Genomic DNA, 25033 nt, shown 5'->3' with positions numbered 1-25033 from the left:
CCCAAGTAGCATAATATAAGACCCTTTTGAATAGATACATGCAAAATTGTTGATTAATTGATTAGTCCATAAAAATTGCCAAAACTCATAAAAAATTTGCTAGAAACTTTGGATTTACCTTCCTTGTTTTTTAAAGATAAGGAAAGTGAGGCTCATAGAAATTAAATAATTTGCTCGATATTCAGTTACTAGAGCAGGAATCCAAGATTCAGTAGTAACCAGCCTTTCTGCTTTCAGAGCTCTTTCCACAGCACCACGCATGTGCAGTTCCTTCCAGTGCATTGCCTGGGTTACCACTAATAATAATAGGTTATGATTAGAAATCACAATAATCCTCTTAGCCCATGTTTTCTGTAGTTGGTGCTTTGGCTATTGCCATTCCTGTTTGGCAAGACTACTAAGATTTGGTATATAGAATATAGAAAGATGAAGTATTTCCTAAGAGGAACAGACACTGAGGATTCTGCTTCTCAACAGAAGACTCATCACCATAGGGGGTACAGGTCAAGAAGTATTTTAAACTTACCATTCCAGTCCTAACTGATGTGAGTGGTTGGCTCTTCTTGACCCATTCCTTTGATAGATTATGAGATTGAATAACAAAAGATATACTTAAAAGCCTTAATCTGTTCCCTAATCTAACTTTCTTATAAACAAATGAAAATAAAGCCCAAGGAAAAGGCTAGGTTTGTATTTTTCTTTTTCTTCCTTCCTTTCTTTCTCTTTTTCTTTTCTTTCTTTCTTTTTCTTTTCTTTTCTTTCTTCCTTCCTTCCTTCCTTCCTTCCTTCCTTTCTTTCTTTTTTTCTTTCTTTCTTTCTTTCTTTCTTTTTCTTTCTTTCTTTCTTTCTTTCTTTCTTTTCTTTCTTTTCTTTCTTTCTTTTCTTTCTTTCTTTTCTTTCTTTCTTTCTTTCTTTCTTTCTTTCTTTCTTTCTCTCTTTCTTTCTTTCTTTCTCTCTCTCTCTCTCTCTCTCTCTCTCTCTCTCTCTTTCTTTCTTTCTTTCTTTCTTTCTTTCTTTCTTTTCTCTCTCTCTCTCTCTCTTTCTTTCACTACTCTACCAGAACAATAAACAGAATTTTAAGATGTTGGAAGGCAAGCTCCATAATGTTCATGAGTTGAAAATACATGCAGAGTTTTGTTTTTTAAAGCTCATAACTATAGGACTACATAATTTTGTTTTCTCACTTTGGTCAAGAAAGAGGAATATTCTTTTCATTGTATGCTCGTTGGTCGTTCTCATAACCTATAGGCATCTGTTATCTCTACTCACTACCTGGCTTTCAGGTACCTAAGGCAGGGATAGCCAGAACTCGTATTTTTTAAGTACTTGCTGGAGTCTCAGCTAGTTCATTAATTGGCCCCAAATTTCAGTACTAATAAGGGGTACAAGAAGAATAAGAAGTAATTTTGATTCCAAAGCTCTTATACGTAATACTTTCCATTGCTCTGCTGCCTAAAGATTAAGTAACAAGGTTGCCTTAGAGGAAGGAGATAAATTCCTAATTGCTGCGCTTAGAAGACAGTTCAGGTCTAAGAGATCTCTTCATATACACATAATAGATAACAGGTTCCACTTCTGTTGTGCCCCAGTATTTCAGCTGCAGAACTGTTGTTAGTCAGCCAGAGTTGTTCATATTACAGAAATAACTCTTTTCCCACTCTTCTCAGGGGAAGGTTGGGGAAAAGATTGTAGAAAGTTTGTTTACTATTCTGTGTCATGTTGGTCGGGAAAGGACTATGGACGCCTTCCTTAACTAGACAGTTACTTGCAACACACCAAAACACTCAGTTGAATAAGTAAGGGAGCATATAGTTTGGTTGTCTAGTAGTTCTCTTGTTCTTGGATGAGCTTACATTTAAAAGATGCTATTTTTTAAAGATAGCCATAGTATAACTTAACAGGAGTTATAAGGAGGCTATTGGGGATAACTTGAGCTCCTAGACAAGTTTTTTTAGTTTCTGTAACTAAAAGGAGTTGGAGCCATTGGAAGCTCTGCATTCTAGAAGATGAATCCGGTTCATTCTAGACATAGGCAAGTATAAATGGTTCTAGCAGTCAGTTAGGGATCCTATATTCAGTGTTTTTCCAAGGAGTGTAAAGACATCTAAGAATTTAATTAATTTCTTTTTCTTTAATTAAGCTGTTTGTTGTGAGATATAATCCATATATACATGCATAAAATGTGGGGGGTTTTTGCGAAGCAAACACCTATAAATAACCACCACCCCAGTTAAAAACTAAAAACATGCCAACACTCTCATAAGTTCCCCCCTGAAGCTCTCTCTCAGTCACTGTCCCCAAGAGTTGGCCATAATCCTGAAGTGTATGATAATTTCTTTCCCTAGAAGTCTTACCATCTGAGCATGTGTCTCTAAACATTATAGTTTCATCTGTTTTTTTGAAGTTCATACCGTTTGTATTCTTTTTTTTTTTCCCCAGCTTTTTCTTAGGGTTAAGTTTCTAAGATTCTCTGTGCTGTTGAGTATGACTGTGGTTATTCATTTTCCTTGTTGAGTAGTATTGCATTATATGAATATGCCCCCAATTTATATATAATTTCTGCTGTTAATGGACATTTCACTTATTTCCAGTTTTGGCTGCTATAAATAAATGCTGTCTCTTGGTGAACATATGCATTTCTGGTAGAGTTGAGTGCAACTGCTGGGACATAGGTTATGAATCTTCTATTTTAATACGTAATGCCATATGGTTTTCCAAAGAGCTTGTTCCAGTTTACAGTTCCATCATCAGGAATTGCTCTGCAATACTTCATGTTTGTTTGTTTGTTTTAAAGCATTCTGAAGAGTGGGTAATGGTATCTTACTGTAGTTTCAATTTTCATTTCTCTGATTCCTAATAAGGTGGAGCAAATTTTCATGTTATTTGACCATTTGGATATCTTTTATGAAATCTCAGTTAAATCTTTTGCCCTATTTAACTGTTGGGTTGCATGTCTTTTTCCCTCTTGTTTGATAGGAGTTCTTTATAAATCTGGATACAGTTCTGGTTATATATATATTAGAAATATCTTCTACTTGGTGGATTACCCTTTCCACACATAATGGTGACTTTGATGAACAGAAATTCTTACTTTTAATTAATTTTAATTTTAATGTAGTTTAAGCTGTATTTTCCATTACAGTTTATATTTTTTGTGTACTGCTAAGGAAATATTTTCCTATCCAAGGTCATAAAAATGTTCTCCTTTATTATTGTCTAAAAACCAGAAATTTATTGTTTTGCCTTTCATAATTACGGCTGTAATTCTAGCTGAAATTGACTTTGTTATTGGTGTGATGTCATAGTTTTATTTCTCATTTATTCACATGTCCCAGTACCCTTTATTGACTATTCCCTTATATTTTCTTTCCCCAGTATTCTTCAGTGACACTTTATTCATAAGTCAGGGATCCATGTATGCATGAATCTATTTCTGGGCTCTGTTGCCTTTTTGGATCTATAAAAGTGGTAAATCATATGGCTCAACATAAAATATAGAAATGCAGTTGTTTTTTATATATTGACTGTTACTGTGCAAACTAGCTAAATTGCTTATTGATTCTAATAACTTATCTGTAGATGCTCTGGACTAGGTCCATAAACTATAATCTCAGGTTAATAACATTGTATTTCTAACTTTCCAATCCTTTTCGTTTTTAATTCTTTTTCTTGCTTCACTTTGCTGGCTACAGTCAGTATGATGTTGAATATAAGTAGTATTTTTAGTATCTTTGACCCTACTTTGATACCTCATCTCAGAGATAACACCTTCAGCATTTCACTGTTAAGTGTGTTGTTTACTATCGCTTTTCTCCACCCCCCGCCTCACAGATATTCTTTATCATATGTGTCAGTTGGGATTCTCAGCAAGATCTTGAGACAGAGTTAGAGGAGTACTAGGGATTTATTTGAGGGCTACTGCCTGTGAAAAATAAGGAGAAGGAAACAGGATTGGGCAGGGAGAGCCTCAGACAGTGATGCAGAATCTTGACCAACCCAGTGGAGAACTCTGGAGCAAAGACTGCTTTTTGGAAGCATCCCACATTGGACAGAAGTACCAGGCCCTGCCACACCTGCTGGGCCCATTCATTGGCTGGGAGTTGCTCAAAAAGAACTTAGCCTTCAGTCACTACAGTTAATCCCAGCATTACCGTAGTCTGGGGCTGATAGCTAGCAGCATTTTTTCATAGCTGGATGGCCAGTCCTTCCTTTTAGGGAGATTTGAACAGTATACAGTAAAACTATTGAAAATCAAAAGCAGATACATTCTAAAAGCAACCAGAGAAAAAAGAGAGAAGACTTTCAAAGAAGCTAGAATTGGCTAACAGCTGACTTATAAAAATAGGAGTCAAAAAATAATAAAATTTACTGAAAACTAATTAGAACTGTAATTCTGTACCCAGTGAAAATATCCTTCACATGTAAAGAAAAAATAAAGACATTTTCAAACAGAAAAGAATGTAGAGAAACTGTCACCAGAAGATTTGCACCAAAGAAAATAATGGAGGATAATATTCTTCAGGCTGAAGGTAAATGATCTCAGAAGCTCAAACATACAAAGGAAAAAGAGCATTAAAAATAAAAATATGTAGGGGCACCTGGGTGGCTCACTTCGTTAAGCATCCAACTCTTGATTGTGACTCAGGTCATGATCTTGGGGTCGGGGAATCCATGCCTGCATTGGGCTCCTCGCACTGAGCAGGGAGTCTCCTGGAGATTCTCTCTCTCTCCCTCTGCCCCTCCCCCAACATGTGTGCTTGTGCACATGCTCTTTCTCTCTAAAATAAATAAATCTTTTAAAAAATACATTAAAAAAAAGATATGTGGATAACTGAATATATACTGAGTATAGCAATAATAATAGTATCTTGTTGAATACAGCATGGCAGTATTCTGGTACTATTAATGCTAGGTCATAGGAAGCTTGGCAGCTTTTACCTGGGTCTCTGGGACCTCTAGAAATTGGGACATTTCTTTTGGGAACCCAGTTGATATGATGTGAGGATCCTAAGCCACATGGAGAGCCCCCATACAGTCCTACAGTCAGTGGTCCCAGCTGAGTGCCCACCTGCCAGCCATCATCACTTTCCTGCCACTGTGGGTGAGCAGCACCTTTAAACTTTCAGATGAATCAGCCATAACTCACATCTGACCGCAGCCATTTGAGAAACATCAAGTGAGATCTAACCAACTGAGTCCGGTCAGCCCAAAAGAACATGAAGGATAATAATAAAATGCTGTTTTAAGCTGTTAAACTTTGAAGTAATTTATTATGGACCACTAGATAGCCAGAATACTTAATATCATCTAATACCTGGTTGGTCTGTATCAGTTTTCTTGCACCATTTCAAAAATTCTTTTTCATATTTGTTTTTTTTAAATCAGAATCCAAGCAAGGTCTGTACATTGCATTTCATTGATATGTCTCTTAAGTCTTTTTTAACCCACCTCCCCATGCCATTTTTTGTTGTTGTTGAAGAAATTGGATCATTTGTCTATAGGATTTCCCACAACCTAGGCTGACCTAATATTGTTTTCTTGGTGTAATTTAATACACCTCTGTCTTGTGGATTTCTTATCACCTGTTAGCTAAATATAGAGTTTTGATCAGATTTAGATTAAATTTTCTTTTTTGGCAAGAATATTTCAAGGTAGTTTTTGTATAACAAAGAATATGGCTAGTCTCTATCTCTAGGGAGACTTCAAATCTTTGACTGTCCTTAGTAATAAAAGTGTCTTTGTTATGTATGAGTCCTTGTATCACACCTGAGTTAATGCCTAATAAGATGACTTAAGATGGGGCTGGTCACCAGAAAAACCAATAATGTGGGTTTAGACGTGCCTCCAAGAAGAAGAAGGAGGCTAGAAATTGAGTTCAATCACATAGGTGGCCACTGATTTAATAAATCATACCTTTGTAGTGAAACTCCAATAAAAATTCTGGACACTGAAGCTGTATAGAGCTTCCTGGTTAGTAAGCACACCTATGTGCCAGGAGAGTGATATGCCCTGATTCCATGGAGAGAGGGCTCAGAAGTTCTGTGTTTGAGGGACCTCTAAGACCTCACCCTGTGTGTTTCTTTAGAAGAAAACTAATTTGAATATAGTTTTAAGTTCTGAGCTTGAGGGGGAGGAATCATGGAAACCCCCCAGATTTGGAGTCAGTTGGTCAGAATGCACATGGCCTAGAATCCCTAACTTGTGGTTGGTGTATGAAGTAAGGACTGTCTTGTTAGGGACTGTGCCCTTTAATCTGTAGATTCTAATGCTGACTTGAGGTGGTTAGCATCAGAATTCTATTACAGTATACCAGTAGTGTTGTATATTTTTTGTTTGTTTTTCATCAGAAGACATGTCATTTCAGGTTGGTTGACTTAGATATTTAGGTCAAATATTTTCATATGTAGGGATTTAATGGTCCTGGAAATAAAGTATTGTAACATTACTCCAGTTGCTCTTCTCAGCTGGAAGTTGGCAGACTTTATGTAAAGGGCCAGGTATTAAATACTTCAGAGTTTCTGTGTGAAATGGTCTACGTCCCAACTACTCAAGTTCTGTCATTGTACTATGAAAGCAGCCATAGACATAAGGGATGGTCATAAAACTTATATTTACCAAAACTGGTGCCAGGCAGAGGATTCTGGGAAGATGGTGGAGTAGGAAACAGGGGGAATCTGTAGATAGCAGTGGTATTGGTAGAATCTGTCTAATTTCTTTTGAAGGCTTACAACTTCCAGGGGAAGGCTTGGGGTAAATTGAAGTAAATTTTATGCATTTCAGTTCTTAGTTCAGAAACAATTACCTACTCCCACCCTCCTGCCCTGTGGCAGGCAGCTGTGCACACATTCACTGAACAGCTTGTACACAGCTTGCAGGAGCCACGGTGGGCAAAAAAGGAGCTTATCCTCAAAATACTGGGAATCCATGCCCTGCTTGTTACTTCTGATCTCAAAGGTGTAGACAAAGAAGGTAGCTGTTGTTGCAACTCCACCCATTATGAAAAGTTCTCCACCTGAAGTAACTCAGAAAATTTAGAGGGCTAACAACATTTTCTCCCTCTTTTATTTTTCTCTTTTTACCCTTTTGAGAGCCAGACATTAATGAGTAGGACATTCAGAACAATTGCATATTTGGAGGAAATTAGAAAATTACTACAAATGTTCAGGGAAAGCCTCAGGCTCATAAAAGACCTGAGAGGTCCTTAAGTTTTGGGATAGATGGAGCCTACAATAATCAAAAAAGCAAAAACAATAGAAACAAACAAAAAATACATAAACCCTAGGAAAGGGGGAGAATCTGATGTCTAGAGTTACTACATTATTAGATTCACATGTCCAGTTTTCAGCAGAAAAAATAACAATGCATACAAAGAAATGTGAAAGTATGGCCCATTCATGGGGAGAAAAAAATCAACAGAGATAGAAACAATTAAAAAGAACCAAACAGGAATACTGAATTGAAAAAATTTATTTAGAGGGGTTCAAAAGCAGATTTTTTCAAGCAGAAGAAAGAATGAGCCAACATGAAGATGTGTTATTTGGAATTACCTAGGAAGAGGAGCAAAAGGAAAAAAGAATAAAAGAGTGAAGAAAGCCTACAGGAATTATGGGACTATATCAAATGAACCAATATATTATATATTTCATTTATGTATGGAGTGAGGGGTGTGGTGGTGGCTAGAAAGCTTATTTAAAGAAATAATGAGGGGCGCCTGGGTGGCTCAGTTGGTTAAGCGACTGCCTTCAGCTCAGGTCATGATCCTGGAGTCCCGGGATTGAGTCCCACATCGGGCGCCCTGCTCAGCAGGGGGTCTGCTTCTCCCTCTGACCCTCTTCCCTCTCATGCTCTCTGTCTCTCATTCTCTCTCTCTCTCTCAAATAAATAAAATTTAAAAAAAAAGAAATAATGACTGAAAAGTTCCCAAATCTTGGGAGGGAAATAGAGACCCAGATTCATAAAGTCCACAGGATCCCAAATAGGTTAAATTTAAAGAGATCTACACTGAAACACATTATAATCAAATCATCAAACGTCAAAGACAAAGTTTTGAAAGCATCAAGAGAAAAGTGACGTCACACCAGGGCTAAGATAGTCACCTGATTTCTTAGCAGAAACCTTTCAGGTCGAGAGAGAATGTGATGATGTGTTCAAAGTGCTGAAAGAAAAAAACTGACAAGAATACTATATCTGGCAAAGCTGTCCTTCAGAAATGAAGGAGAAATAAACATTTTCTCAGACAAACAAAAGCTGAAATTCATCACCATTAGACCTGCCTCAAAAAAAAAAAAAAACAAGGGAGTTATTCAAGCTAAAATGAAAAGATATCAGCAACATGAAAATGTATGAATGTATAAGCTTTCAACTCTAACAAATAAAATGCAAAAGTATGAAAAATAATTATAGCTGTAATAATTTGTTAATGGATACATAATATAAATGATGTAAATTGTGACATCAATTACATAAAATGGGGAAGAAGTAAAAGTGTAATTTTCATATGTGATTGAAGCTCAATTGTTATTAGCTTAAAATAAAATGTTATAAGGTGTTGTTTACACATCTCATGGTGGACACAAGTGAAAAACCTTGTGGCAGATACACCAAATAGAAAGATATCAAAGCATATACCACTACAAAAGAAAAATCATCAGATTACAAATGAGTGTCAAGAGAGGAAAAAGGAACAAAGGCACTACAGAACAATCAGAAGAATTGTTAACAAAATAGCAATAGTAAGTCCTCACTTATTAATAATTACTTTAAATGTAAATGGATTAAATTCTCCAATCAAGAGACACAGAGTGGCTGTGAATGGATCTTAAAAAAAAACAATATCCAACCATAATCCGCCTGTAGGAGACTCCCTTTAGCTTTAAAGACACACATATGCCAGAAGACTTGGTAATAGATGCTCCATGGAAACTAACTAGTAGAGGCAGGAGTGGCTGTTATATCAGACAAAATGGACTTTAAGTCAGAAACTGTCACAAGAGACAAAAGAAGGTGATTATATAAAAGAAAGAGACATTGCCATTTGCAAAAACATGGATTAACCTGGAGGACAAAACAAACAAACAAAAAAACAAACAAACAAAACCCAGACTCTTAAATACAGAGAAAAAAACTGGTGGTGGCCAGAGGTGAGGTGGGCGGGTGGGGATGGATGAAGTTAAGATTAAGATTACACTTTTCTTGATGAATCAATGTACTTCATCAAATGCTTTTTCTGTATCTCTCTCAAGAGATGCAGATGATCATATGGTTTTTATATTTCTGCAAATATTGGACGACTTTGCATCCCTGGAATAAATCCCACTTGATCATGATGAATGGTTTTTTTTTCATATATTGTTGGATTTGGTTTGCTAATATTTGGTTGAGGATTTTTGTATCTGTGTTCATCAGAGATACTGGTCTGTAGTTTTCCTTTTTGGTAGTGTCTTTATCTGGGTTTGGTATTGAGGTAATGCTGGCCTTGTAGAATGAATTTCGAAGCTTTCCTTCCTCCTATTTTTTTGGAATAATTTGAGAAGAATAGCTTTAACTCTTATTTGAATGTTTGGTAGAATTCACCTAGTGAATTCTCTGGTGAATTTTTCTAGTCCTGGACTTCTATTTGTTGGGAGTTTTTTGATTACTGATTCAATTTCATGGCTAGTAATCAGTCTGTTCAAATTTTCTCTTTCTTCCAGATTCAGTTTAGGGGGCTTATGTTTCTAGGAATGTATCCATTTATTCTAGGTTGTCCAATTTGTTAGCATATAATTTTTCATAATACTCTTATAATCCTTTATATTTCTGTAGTTTCAGTTGTTATTTCTCCTCCTTCATTTCTGAGTTTGAGTCTTCTCTCTCTCTCTCTCTCTCTTTTGATGAATCTTGGTAAAGTTTTATCACTTATGTTGATCTTTTCAAAGAACCAATCCCTGGTTTCATTGATTTGTTATATTGTTTTTTAGTCTCTGTTTCATTTATTTCTCCTCTAATCTTTGTTATTTCTTTCCTTCTGCTAGATTTGGGCTTTTTTTCTTCTTTTTCTAGCTTCTGTAGGTGTAAGGTTTTATTGCTTATTTGAGATTTTTCTTGCTTCTTGAGCTAGGCTTGTATGGCTATAATCTGCCCTTTTAAAAAACACTTTTTGCTACACTCCAAAGATTTTGGACCATTGTTTTCATTTTCATTTATCTCCGTGTATTTTTTTATTTCTCATTTGATTTCTTGGTTGACTCATTCATTGTTTAGTAGCGTGTTCTTTAGCCTCCATGTGTTTGTGTTCTTTGCACGTTTTTTTCTTGAGATTGATTTCTAGTTTCATACTGTTGTCGTCAGAAAAGATGCATGATATGATTTCAGTCTTTTTGAATTTATTTAGACTTGTTTTGTGGCCTAACATGATCTATCTGGGAGAATATTCCTTGTGCACTTAAAAAGAATGCGTATTCTGCTGTTTGGGGATGGAATGTTCTGAATATATCTGTTGGGTCCTCTGGCCCAATGTGTCATTTAAAGCCATTGTTCCTTTGTTGATTTTCTTTCTGGATGATTAATTCATTGAGTTAAGTGGAGCATTAAAGTCCCCTACTTTTACTGTAATACTATCAATTTCTTTTTTTTTTTTACGTCTGTTAAAAGTTGCTTTATATATTTAGGTGCTTTCATGTTTGGTGCATAAATATTTACAATTGTTATATTCACTTTGATTGTTTTATAATTATGCAGTGTCCTTTGTCTCTTGTTAGTCTTTCTTTTAAAAGTCCATTTTTCATGATAAAAGTGTGCTACCCTATCTTTAATTTCATTTTGCATGGTACATATTTTAACTTCTCTTTACTTTCAATCTGCTGTGTCTTTAGGTATGAAATGAGTTTCCTGTAGGCCACATATAGATGGGTCTTGCTTTATCATCCATTCCATCACCCTGTGTCTTTTGATTGGAGCATTTAGTGCATTCATATTCAAAATAATTATTGATAGATATGTACTTATTGCCATTTTGTTAACTTGTTTTATGGTTGTTTTTGTAGTTCTCTGTTCCTTTCTTCTCTTGCTCTTTTCCCTTGTTGTTTAATGGCTTTCTTTAGTGATATGCTTGGATTTCTTCCTTTTAATTTTTTGCGTATCCATTACAGGTTTTTGATTTGTGGTTTCTATTAGGTTAAGACACATGCTTTATGCAGATGGCAGTCAATATTAAGTTGATGGTCACTTAAGTTTGAATTGATTCTAGAAGCACTAAATTTTTACTCCTCCACATGCACATTCTATGTATATAATGCAATACTCTCCATCCTTTTATTTTGTGAATCCTTTGACTCATTTTTATGTATGCAGTTGATTTTACTGTTTTTGTGCTTTAATGTCTTCATTGTTTTTATAAGTGATGAATCTACTGCTTTTATTATATTTGCATTTACCTGTGAAATTTTTCTTTTCATAACTCTTACTCCCGATTATGGCCTTTTCTTTTCAAAGAATTACATTTTCTGTTTCTTGTCAGACTGGTTTAGTGGTGATGAACTCCTTTAACTTTTTTCTGAGGAAGCTCTTTCTCTCACCTTCTATTCTGAATGATAGCTTTGCTGGGTCGGGTATTTTCCATTGAAGGTTTTTTTCCCTTCGGCACTTTAAAAAATACTATGTCACTCTCTTACGGCCTGTAAAGTTTCTGCTGAAAAATCAGCTGACAGCCTTATGGGGCTCCCCTCTGAATGTAACTGTTTTTTCTTTCTGCTTTTAAAATTCTCTCTTTAGGGGTGCCTGGGTGGCTCAGTCATTAAGCATCTGCCTTCAGCTCAGGTCATGATCCCAGGGTCCTGGGATCGAGTCCCACATCGGGCTCCCTGCTCTGCGGGAAGCCTGCTTCTCCCTCTCCCACTCCCCCTGCTTGTGTTCCTACTCTCACTATCTCTCTCTCTGTCAAATAAATAAATAAAATCTTTTTAAAAAAAAGTAAAATTCTCTCTTTATCACTGCTTTTTGCCATTTTAATTATTATGTGTCTTGGTGTGGACCTCCTTGGGTTGATTTTGTTGGGGATTCTCTGTGCCTCCTAGATCTGCATATCTGTTTTCTTCCCCAGAGTCAGAAATTTTTCAGCTTATTATTTCTTCAGATAAATTTCTTGCCCCCTCTTCTCTTTCTTCTCCGCAGATCCCTGTAATGCAAATGTTATATGCTTAATGATGTTGCTGAGTTCCCCTAACCTATTCTCATTTCTTACTATTCTTTTTTCTTTTTGCTATTTCAGCTTGTTTGCTTTCCATTACTCTGTCTTCAGGCTCACTCATCTGTTCTTCTGCCTCCTTTAATATGCTATTGATTCTAGTGTATTTTTAATTTCACTTATTGAGTTCTTCATCTCTGATTGGTTCTTTTTTATATTTTCTATCTCTTTGTTGAAGGTCTCACTGAGATCCTCCACTCTTTTCTCAAATCCAGTAAGTATCTTCATGACCATTACTTTAAATTCTTTATTATGTACACTGCTTATCTCCATTTCATGTAGCTTTTTTGGTGTTTTTTGTTCTGTTCCTTCATTTGGGACATATTCCTGTGTCGTCATTTTGTCTCTTTGTTTATTTCTATGAATTAGGAAAAATCAGCCCTGTTCCTTGATTTTGAAAGTGGCCTTCAGAAGAAGAGTTCCTTTGGTGCCCTGTAGCACAACGACCCATGTTTACCAGAACCAGGCACTTCAAGGGGTATCTCCTGTGAAGGTTGCGTGTGCCCTGCTGTTGTGGCTGAGCTATGTTTGCTTTCAATCCAGTCAGCTGAAACTGCCCACTTTACCTGTTTGGGCCACAGTTTGGTCCCTGTGTTGTTAAGGAGCCAGTCTGGGGCCACCTTGCACTTGTATTTGGGTGGTATCTAGTGGTCAGACCAGATGCCTGCTCACAGCCCATTTCCCCAGCCTACAGTTACATGGAACTGCAGTGCTGTCTCATAGTGCCCCTTGGGAGGGTTTTGTTGGTGGACAGGGCTGGCAGTCAGACCAGGGGTCTACACCCAGTTCATCTGCTGGGGCTGCAGTCAAACTGGTGTGTATGGTTATCTTCCCCTTTTCCCAGAGCAGGGGTTACTTTGGAGTGGTACTGGTCCCTGCCAGGACTACTTGCTGGAAGTGACAGAGCAGGAGCCACTTTGAAGGGACTCTTAATAAGTAGGGCAGGTTGGATGGGGCAGATCTGCAGGAAAATGCTGATGTGTGATGCACAGTCTTAGTAAGTAAGGTGTTTTTACTGGCTCCCACAGGTGTCCAGCTATGTGGAAGGGTGGGGGATGGAAAGTTCTTTTGTTCTTAGAGAAGTCTCCTAAAGATCCCTGCTCTTCTAGCACATGTTCTGATTTTAGTAAATAAATCACTTTCACATATACCCCAGATGCTTTTCAAACTTCTGCTTCTATGAAGTATCTCCATGGGATTGTCTCGTTTTCTCTTTAAAAGCAGGGACTCGGTTTCCTAAGGCCTCTGGCTCTCCCAGAACTAAGCCCACTGATTTTTAAAGTACCCAGAGTCAAGCTCCACTGACTGTAAAACTTGCAAAGTTAAGCCCCACTGGTTTTCAAAGCCAAATGTTATGTGGTCTCATCTTCTTAGGGTAGGTCCCCATGTCTGAGATACCTGATGTGGAGTTTGCTCTTATCATTTCCACATGCTTGTTGTATCCTTCCTCTTGTGATTAGCCTCGTTGGCAGATTGATTCCCGACCACCTTTCTGCCCCTGCTACCCTTTTCAGTGTCGCCTCTTTACAATTAACTGTGACAAGTCTGTTCTTCCAGTCTTCACATTGTTTTCTTGGTTAGTTACACTGATGTAGCTGTTATCTAGGTGTGTCTGTGGGAAAGAGGTGAGGTTAGGATCCTCCTACTCTGCCATCTTCCCAGAAGTACTCAATAGTTTTTGTAAGATATATATCATACAGAGTATCATCTCCAACCACAAGAAGATGAAATTAGAAATCAGACACAGAAGGAAAACTGAAAAATTTGCAAATTTGTGGAAATTACACAAGGGAAATTAGAAACTATATAGAGAGATGAATGAAAATGAAAACAACATACCAAAAAACTGTGATACACCAAAAGCAGTGATAAGGAGGAAATTTATAGCTGTAAATGCTTATGTTAAAAAAAAAAAAAAATCTCAAATCAGTAACCTAACTTTACAACTTAAGGAACTATAAAAATAAGAACAAGCTAAACCCAAAGCTAGCAAAAGGAAAGAAGTAATAAAGATTAGAACAGACATAAGTGAACTAGAAAATAGGAAAAATAGAGAAAATAACTGAAACCAAAAATTGGTTCTTTGAAAATATCAACAACATTGACAAAGTCTTACCTACGTGGATTAAGAATGAAAGAAGGCCAGATTACTAAATTCAGAGATGAAAGTGGGGACATCGCTAGGGATCATACAGAAATAAAAAGGATTAGAGGAGAGTACTATGAACAGTTGTACACCAACAAATTGGATAGCCTCAAATGGACAAATTCTAAGAAACATAATACCTACCAAGATTAAATCATAAAGAAATAGAAATATCTGAAGAGACCTATATAACTGGTAAGATTCAATCAGTAATTCAAAATCTCCCAACAAAGAAAACCTGCACCTGATGGCTTCATTGGTGAATTCCACCAAACATTTGAAAAACTCCCAATACTTCCAAGCCTTTCCAAAAAATTTAAGAGGAAGGGAACATTTCCTAATTGATTTTATGATGCCAGCATTACTCTGATACCAAAGCCAATGATACAACAAGAAAGTAAAAGTACAGACAGTATCCCCTATGAACATAGATGCAAAGTCCTCAACAAAAGACTAGCAAACTGAATGTAGCAGCATATAAAAAGGATGATATACTGTGTCAAAGCATGGAAGCAATTCAGGGGTCCATTGACAGATATATGGATAAACAAAATAAAGTTTATACATAGAACACTTATCAACCTTAAAAAGGTAGGAAAGCCTGGCATACGGTATAACATGAATGAATCTTAAGGACATACACTAAGTGAAATAAGTCAGTTACAAAACGATAAATACTGTATGGTTCTACTTATATGAAGTACTTAGACTAGTCAAAATCGTAGAGACAAAATAGAATGGTGCTTGCCAGGCCTGGAAGGAGGAGGGAATGGAGAGTTGTTTAATGGGTACAGAGTTTCAAGTTTGCAAGATGAAAGATGTTCTAGAGATATGTGGTAGTGATGGTTGCACAACACTGCAAATGTATTTAATGCCACTGAACCGTACAATTAAAAATAGTTAAGATGGTAAGTTTTACATTATGTGTGTTTTACTATAGTAAAAAGGGAAAAACAAAAACAAAAATTTGGTGGCAGGCTGGACTTGGCTTATGGACTGTAGATTATCAACCACTGTTCAAAATTTTCTTGGGAATGGCCTTACTATTTTCTTAAGATAAAGGGAAAGGGAGCTGTGATTTTGACATGCACAGAATTATAAAAGTACTGTATATAAAGTGAGTACTTTTTACACTTTATATACACTTTAAAAAAGTGATTCTATTACAAAAGAAATATATGCTTGTAAAAAATATGGAAAATTTGGAAAAATAATAATTATAAGTAGTATTTACTGGATATTGCCAAGTTCCAGGCCCTCTTTTAAATTCTCAAATACATGAGATAGTTATTAATTATATGATCATTTTTTGGGGGAGATAATAAAAAATAGAGAGCTTAAGTAACTTAACCCAATAAGTGACTAGTAAGTGGTAAAGCTAGAACTCAAAATCAAGCTTTTGGACTCTAAAGCCTAAGTTCTGAACCAGTGTGCTCTAGAATGGGGACTTGGGAGTTATTCTTGTATCCCAATACCTAAATGTAATACAAGTTAATACTTTGATTTATTTCTTTTCCATGATTTTCTCTGCAGATATAGCTCTGATTCTCATTCTGCATAGTCAGTTTTACAATATAACAATTAATTTTATGCCCAGAGCAGCTATTTCTCCTCATGTCAAGTTAATTGCCTGTTTTTGGAGGGAGATATGTGGGACACTAGAAGGCCCTCATCAGAGGCTAACATCTGTACAACTCTTCACAGTTGACAGAAAGTCTCCTCACTTATTTCCCAAGGTTACCTGGCTAGTGTGAGCAGAGCTGGTGTTTGAACACAGGTTCTTTGGTTTTGGTTTTGTTTTTTACTTCAAATTCTGAGTCTTCTCAGAGGTATCTGCTCTCTGTCTCATGCCTTTTTGACTCTGTTTCTCTTCACATTAGCATTTCGTACCCTCTTATAAAAATAAATGATACCAAAAAAATTAAATAGCTGGCTCAAAACTAGTCTTAAAAACTAGGAACAAAGAACACCAAAAGATATTAAAATAGACAACTCTCATACCTTATACAAAAATTAGCTCATAAATGATTGTAGATAGACTTAAATATACAACTATACAAAAGATATATAAAACTATAAAACTTTTAGAAGAAAACATTGGAGGAAAGCTACCGGATACAGGCCTAGGCAGAGTTCTTGACACCAAAGACTTGATACCAGAAGTACAATCCATAAAGGAGAAATTTGTAAGTTAAAAGCTTGTTCTGCCAAAGACCATGTGAAGAAGATAAAAAGCCAGTATATAGACTAAGAGAAAATATTTGCAAACCATATATCTGACAAAGGACCTAGTTTTTAGAATTTATCAAGAACTCTCAAAACTCAGTAATAAAATCCAGTAAGGAATCAGCAAAGGACATGACCAGACAGTTCACTGAAAAGGATTACAGATGGCAAAAAGGACATTTGAAAACTGCTCAACCATATTATCCACCCAGAAAATACAAATTAAAACCCACAGACTCACAAATCTTTTCATTATAAGATTATTAATGTTGTAACCCTTATCTGTGTGCTTTTTCTCTTCCCTTTTTTGGGGTTAGGGGCGTTTACCCTGTCTGTTTTTGCCCATTGTTTGTCAACATTTCTGCATCATTTTGTATTAGGTATTTACAGTTTATAGCTGAGCTTTGGTTTTCTAACACAGTCCTTTGTCTTTTTTAAATAGATGAGTTTATCTCATTTAATCATACTCTATATATACTTATTCCATCTAATTTTTATCTTCTCTTTTGTTTTCTCTTGATTTAGGAGCTTAATTTTCAGATGTACATTTAAAATATGTTTAAACCTATATTTCTCAAATTACTTCAAAAACAAGATGGTGTCTATTGTGATCTTTCTGTTTCAATACTTAGGGTGTTTTGTTGGCATGTGCTGAGATTTTTATTCTTGTTTATTATGATTAAATGATTTTTCTATTTTGTGGCTTACACTTTAAAAACAACATTTACTTTCTGCTTTTCGGATCGTATTTCCACGGTTTGCCGTGACCATCTGCCTATCTTTCACAAGACTGCTTCCTCATTTGCAATTCTTCATGAGTAATCTTGTTGGCCAGATTGTCTTCATGAAGAATTTTTTCCCCCTAAGAAAGTGTACATGGGTGATAAACTTTCTGAGTTCCCTTTCTGTCAACTTCACATGAGAACCAGTCTTGCATGTTCTAGAATTCTTAGGTTACGTTCTTTATTGAAGTATGAGTGACACACAATGAACTGTACGTGTTTAAAGTGTACAGTTTAAAGAGTTTAAATATTTATACACTTGTGAAACCATCACTGCAATCAAGATAACATATCCATCACGCCCAAAAGTTTACTTGTGACCCTTGGTAATCAATCCCTCCACCCTCACTCTCCATTTCTAGGCAATTGTAATCACTGATCTGCTGTCACTATCAGTTGAAATTGTAAACCATTTTATATAAATGCATTCACACAGAATGTACTTTGGTGGAGAGGGGGATGTCTGACTCAGCATAATTATTTTGAGATTCATCTATATTGTATCATCAGTTTATTCTTTTTTCTGCTCAAATGTTATTTCTGCTCTTTTAAAAATAATATTATTGTAAAATGATAAATGTTAAAAGAAAAAAGAAAGGTTCCCAGGCTTTATTTTTTTTATTGCTGAGTAGTATTCTATTGTGTAGATACACCACAGTTCATTTATCCATTCACCTTTAACAGAAAATTGGGTTGTCCCAGTATTGACCTGCTATAAACATAAAGCTGCTATAACCATTCATGTGCACGTGCTTTTCTTGTGTTTCTCTTGGGCAAGTATCTAGGAGTGGAGTGGCATCATCATATGATAGGGGTATGTTTAACTTTGTAAAGAATTGCCAAGCTTTTTCTAGAGTGGTGGTTCTATTTTACGTTCCCACCAACAATGTATGTAGGTTCTAGTTGTTCCACATTCTCTCCAACTCTTGGTGTATTTTCAGTTTTGGACATTATAATAGGAGTATATATATCATTATAGTTTAAATTTGCTTTTCCTTAATAACACACTGAGCATCTTTTTTATGCTTAGCTGACACTTTTATAATTGCTTATTTTAAAAAATGGTGTGGTTTTTAAATTCATAGTCACAAGTTATATGTTCAGTATACAAGTCTTTCATCAAATATTTTATTTGCAAATAGTCTTCTCTCAGTATATGGTTTGCCTTTTCATTTTCATAACAATGTCTTTTGGTGAGCATATTTTAAAATTTTTTATGAAGTCCTGTCAGTTTTTTCTTTTACAGTTAGTGGCTTTTGTCCTATTCATGAAATCTCTGTTTCCAAGATTGTGAAGATAATCTCCTAAGTTTTCTTGTTGAAGCTGTATAATTTTAATTTTTATGCTTAAAACTATTATATGTATAAAAGTAATTTGAGTACATGGTGTGACATAAGGATAAAGGCTCATTTTTCCCTTACATAAGTTTGTCCTGTTGTTCTAGCACCATTTGCTGAAAAGATACAAGGTTCTCCATTGAACTGCATTGATGCCTTTATTGAAAATCAGATGACTGTATAAGTCCATTTTTGGACTTTCTCCAGTTCTCTTGATCTATTTGTCTATCTTTATGCCAGTACCACACTGTCTTCATTACTATGGCTTTTTAAAAATTGTAGTAAAATACATCTAGCATAAAAATTACAGTTTTAGCCATTTTAATTGTATATAGTTCAGTGACACTGAATACATTCCTATTTGTTTTTGCATCACTACCATCCAGCTCCAGAACTTCTTCATTATCCCAAACTGAAACTGTTCTGTACTTGTTAAACAACTCCTCATTCCCTTCCCCTTAACCCTTGACAACCACCATTCTTCATCCTATCTCTATTAGTTTGACTATTCTAAGTACTTCGTATAAATAGGATCATGTAGTATTTGTCCTTTTGTGACCAGTTTATTTCACTTAGTATAGACTTTGTTTCCGAGGTTCATCCATGTTGTAGCATATGTCAGAATTTTCTTCCTTTATTTAAGGCCGAATAATGCTCTTTTGTACATATAAACCACATTTTGTTTGTCCATTTATCCATTGGTAGACACCTGTATTACTTCCACACTGCTATGGACCATGCTGCTATGAACATGGATGTCCATGTATTTGAGTCCCTGCTTCCTGCTTTCAGTTCTTTTGGGTATATGCCCAGAAGTGGAATTGCTGGATCATGTGGTAATTCTATGTTTAATTCTTTGAGGAACCACCATACCATTTTCCACCACAGCACCACATTTTACATTCCCATTAACAGTGCACAAGAATAGCAATTTCTCCACAACCTTACCAGCGCTTGTTATTTTCTGGTTTTTTGATTGTAGCTATTCTGATGGGAATGAGGTGGTATCTCATTGTAGTTTTGCTTTGCATTTCCCTAATAATTAGTGATACTGAGCATCTTTTTCATGGGCCCATTGGCCATTTGAATATCTTCTTTGGAGAAATGCCTATCAAGGCGTTCACCCCCCCCCTTTTTTAAAGATTTATTTATTTATTTTAGAGAGAGAGCAAGCATGCAAGCAGGGGAAGGGCAGAGAGAGAGAGGGAGAGAGAGAATCTCTGGCAGACACCACACTGAGTGGTGTACAACGCGGGTCTTGATCTCAGGACACTGAGATCATGACCTGAGCCGAAACCAAGAGGCATTTAACCGACTAAGCTGCCCAGGCTGCCCCCCACCCATTTTTTAATCAGGTTTGTTTATTTGCTGTTTATCAATAGCAAGGTTGAATTATAGTGGTTCTTTATATATTTGTACATTAACCCTTTATCAGATATATAATTTGCAAAGATTTTCTCCCATAATGAAAAATTTGGGGAGCTCCTGGGAGGCTCAGTCGGTTACGCATCTGCCTTCAGCTCAGGTCATGATCTCAGGGTCCTGGGATTGAGCCCTGTGTCCAGGCTCCCTGCTCAGCGGGGAGCCTGCTTCTCCCTCTCCCTCTGCCCCTCTCCCCTGTTTGTGCATTCTCTCTCTCTTGCTCTCTCTCTCAAATAAATACTTTAAAAAATTTCCTCATAATGAAAAGTTAAACGTATTTTTAAGCACAGAAAATAAGAAGAGTTGAGAATAAATACCCATTTATCTACCACTGAGATAGATTAACATTTTGTCATATTTGCTTTATACACACACATACTTCCATACACATGCAAGTCATATTGCTAAAACATTTTAAAGAAAATTACAGACATCCTGACACTTCACCTTCACCCAAGCTTTCACTTTCAAACAATAAGGATTATTTTCCCACATTTGCCATATTTCTTCCATATACAGTCTCCAAAATACCATTGCAAAATAATATATACTAATGGGAAAAATAATGCCACAACTCTACTGCTTTTTCTAATTACCACATAGAAGCTAACCTTTTGGGATAAGTTCACTGATGGTATTCCTTAGAGTTTTGGCATTTTCTCACATATTATTAAGAACTTATCTTCCTCAATTGTAACCAGTTTCTTGCTTTCTGTCTTGTTCTCCTCTCATCCATCCTTTCTACACTGCCACCAGAATAGTGTCTTTAAAGTTAAATCAGACCATGTCTGTCTCTGTCGCTCTTACTCCTTCAGACCCCTTGTACTGCATTTAGAGTAGAGCACATTCCAAACTTGTTACCCGTGGCTTCTTACCAGGACATAACATAGTCTAGCCCCCGCCCAGCACTCCAACCTCATTTCTACTTTTCTTCCCCCATCCCTCTGACCTCCATCCAAATAGACCTGTTTCTTGAATATCCAGGCTCTTTCCTGAAGTTGGACCTGTGTGCATGTTGTTTTTTCCACCACCACACAGCCCTGTTTCCACACACAGCTTTTTTACACTTGATCACATTCCGCGTCGATGTGATCTCTTCAGACAGGCCTTCCCTCATGACATATTGAAGCACATCACCTATTTATTCTCTTTCACAGCACCTTTCCAACATTTTCATAGTTCTTTCATATTTATTTAGGTGTTTTTTTAAGATTTTATTTATTTGAGAGAGAGAGCGAGCACAGGGGGAGAGGGAAAGGGAGAAGCAGGCTCCCCGCGGAACAGGGAGCCCGATGCGGGGCTCAAGCCTAGGACCCTGGGATCATGACCTGAGCCGAAGGCAGATGCTTAACCGACTGAGCCACCCAGGCGCCCCTGTATTTCTTTAGTTTTAAAAGGCTGTCTCCCTCTTGCTCTGCCCCCACAACCTTGAGTTCCCTGGTGGCAGGAACTGTTACGCACCAGCACCTGCCACACAGTTGGTAAGCAGTGAGCGGTGAGAGGCACGAGTAGCCTCACCAGGTGATTGTAAAGAGGACTCTTCTCACAGGATGTATTGGTTTGACAGACTTTTAAAAATCAACCACATTACTTTGTATTCATGTGTGTTTAAAATTTAATCCCAAATTATTCTCTCATTTGAATTACATAATGTGACACATCATTTCCTATGATTTAAGGATTGGGTTTAACCTGAAAATCTAAGTGAGTATAAGATCAAAGTTGAAACTGCAGTATGTTTTGGATGTTCTGTATGTCTCTAGTAAAAGGTTTGTTCTCAGTATTTTCATTGTTTTCTTCCTTTCACAGACTGAGACAACACTTGGACTCAGTTCGTATCAACAGAAAAGGTAAGGAAGGAATATATATATATTTTTATAGCATATAAAATTTTATGTATTTATAAGATACCAACATAATTTCAGTTCCTTTTGGGGGATTCCAGCAATGCTGTCCTTCTCTTGCACCAACTTTTTTGGTGAAGAGGGAAAAGCAAGTTATAAATCACATTATATCATGTATTTCAAGTATGGAAAACCAGGTTGGATCTGAATTTGCATGTGATGTATTGTGTAGCCTTTCCCCCCATCATGTCCGGGGAGGATTAGCTTTGTAACTCCCCAGTAACTTCTCATCGTTATTGCTGCCTTTTATGGACTGACTATTCCTGCCCTCAGTTACTACAAGGTGTCTGCCTGCAGGCCCTGGGGGGAGGAATTCAGAGCAGTGAAACCCAATCTTGTGACTGAAAGAGACCCCTTTTGAACACAGCTTCTCTGTGATAACAAACAAGGGAGTTGTTTTACCCTCAGGTATTATGAAAATATGTACATGCGTGTGAATTTGAAGATGTCTTCCTCACATCCAAATTCTTTGGTCTTTTGGTAGCTTCTCACATCTAAAGGTAGACAATATAAAAGAAAGTTACTATCCTGATAACCTTTCCGTACCCAGTGAGGGTCTGCAGCTGGTATTTAAAGGAGAATGAGAGCTATGAATTAGATATCCTTGAATGTCCTCAGGCTATTGAAACGCAGATTGCATCAGCAAAGGACTTTATTTTGAGAGAGAGGTAGCGCATATTCAGATGAAGACAATTAAAACTTAATGTCTTAAAAAAGAACTTAAAACTTAATTCATAAATACAATAATGAAATTCCTTCAGTATTCACTGGTTTTGCTCTTTTCACTCTTTTCGGATCTGCAGTAACATGGCCCTACTTCCCCATTTTTCTGTCTGCCTAATTTTATATGCTCTGTTGAGACCTGCTTTACCCATGAACCCTACCCAAAAGACATACCCCCTGCCAACAGTAAGATGTAGACTTCTCTGCTTTTGTATTAGTAATACAAAATGCCAAATACATAATGCCACCCTTCCATCCCTCTACCCTTCCCAAATATTTTTGGGACTGGGGTGGATTATTTCCAGAACACAATACGTCTAGCCTGATGCCACCTTGGCTAGACCATCTGAGAACCCTAGAACTCTGACTCCTCTAGAGCTAAGCTAGTGGGAAGAAAAGCACACCTATTATCTTATGCTTCTTCCTTGTTGCTTTATTCCAGCAGTTAGGAAATCAGCTATGAAATTATATTGGCTACATTTATGAAGATGATGTTATTCATCCATGATCAAGATTTGGCTTTAAGTTATTTTCCTAGTATAATGAAGAATTTACATCAATACGTAATTATATTCTGATTTCATGTTCCACTTATCTGTGATCCACATCTGCCTAACAAACTACCCCAGCTTACTGGCATAAAGCAATCATATTATTATGCCGTCAGACTGTAAGCCTGGAGTTTAGACAGAGCACAGCAGAGACAGCTTGTCTCTGCTCCATGATGATCGAGGCCTCAGCTGGGGAGACTCCAGAGCTGGAGGCATGTTCACTCGCATGCTGATGTGCTTGTTACCTGGAACTTCAGCTGGGCTGTCACCTAGAATGCCTACATGTGGGCCCTTCTGTGTGGTCTTTTCACAGAGGCTTGTTTGGGCTGCCTCACAGCATGATAGCTGGATTTCTTTTTTTTTTTTTTTTTTTTTTAAAGATTTTATTTATTTATTTCCGAGAGAGAATGAGAGATAGAAAGCACAAGAGGGAAGAGGGTCAGAGAGAGAAGCAGACTCCCTGCTGAGCAGGGAGCCCGATGTGGGACTCGATCCCGGGACTCCAGGATCATGACCTGAGCCGAAGGCAGTCGCTTAACCAACTGAGCCACCCAGGCACCCGATAGCTGGATTTCAAGAGTGAACATCCCAAAGAGAACCAGTAGAAGCTGTATCACTTTTTTTGACCTTCCCTCTGAAGTTATGTAGCGTTACCTCTGTCAGCTGCTGCTGTTCAGCCAGTCACTTAGGTTGGTCTTGATTCAAGGCATGGGAGAGTGGGGGAAGATTTGGGGATGGGGAATAGGGTGAGGGGAATGACCCCTACCTACCTATGGCAGAGTGTTGCAGATATGTTTTAAAGCCATCACACTTCGCTTTTTTTTTTTTTTTTAATTTGACCAAGATCATGAATTCAGTAAACTACTGGGTTCAAATTGGTATGCATACCCTATGGGTATGAGACTGGATTAGGTACTAAACATATGTTTTAGCTCAGACTGCTGTCACAAAATACCACATAGACTGAGTGGCTTAAACAACATTTATTTTTCACAGTTTTGGAGGCCGGGAAGTCCAAGATCAAGGTGCCGGCAGATTGGTTCCCCAATGAAGGCTCAGTCCTTGGCTTACAGATGGCTGCTGTCTCCCTTTTATCCTCAGATGGCAAAGAGGGAGAGTGGAAACAAGCTCTCTGGTGTCATTTCTTTTAAAGGCACTAACACTATCATGAAGGCCTCATTCTTGTGACCTCCTCTAAACCGAATTACCTCTCAAAGCTTATCACATTGGGGGTTAGGGCATCAACATGTGATTTTGGGGGTAATACAGTTCATTCCATAACAATATACAGGTCTAAATTTAGATTTTGAGCCTCATATCAACTAAAAAAACCCAAAGGACTATATTTGTGAATTACCCTTAATAAGTCTTTTTAAAACATGTGTGACATGGAAAAAGCAAATACAGCCTCCATACTTACCAAGCACATGATCAGAACCTAGCTTGCACACATTTAGCTGGTTTTTTTTTAATATGTGCTGCACAAAGTAAACACTGCCAGAGCTCTCATTTGAGTAAGAATAACTTTAATGAAAATGCATATGTAAAATAAAATATGAATGAAAATATAAGTGTGCAGTTGTGTAACAACAAAAGTTGTAAATCAAATGTGTAGTTGTAGAACAACAAATTCTAATTTTTTTCAGTTTTAAAAACAAGCTGTTCTCTAAAAATGTCATCATTTGGGTTTGGGCTTCAAAATTTGACTAAGATCAAAGT

At 36.9% G+C, this 25033-nt stretch overlaps 1 protein-coding gene across 1 annotated transcript in view; it reads left to right on the top strand.

Moving 5' to 3' along the window:
- Nucleotides 1-25033, top strand: part of TMEM131 (transmembrane protein 131) — a 221887-nt gene that overhangs the window by 58491 nt on the left and 138363 nt on the right. The window contains exon 3 of the mRNA XM_028103920.2: nt 21946-21986. Within this exon, the coding sequence (XP_027959721.1) occupies nt 21946-21986 (41 nt within the window). The remainder of the gene's footprint in view (nt 1-21945; nt 21987-25033) is intronic.

Source organism: Eumetopias jubatus, unplaced genomic scaffold (genome assembly GCF_037043125.1).
Source record: "Eumetopias jubatus isolate StellerSeaLion01/CBP00866 unplaced genomic scaffold, mEumJub1_p1.0 scaffold_9, whole genome shotgun sequence".
NCBI lineage: Eukaryota > Metazoa > Chordata > Mammalia > Carnivora > Otariidae > Eumetopias > Eumetopias jubatus.
Note: the sequence above shows the minus strand (reverse complement) of the source record. Positions and strands in the feature narration are given on the sequence as shown.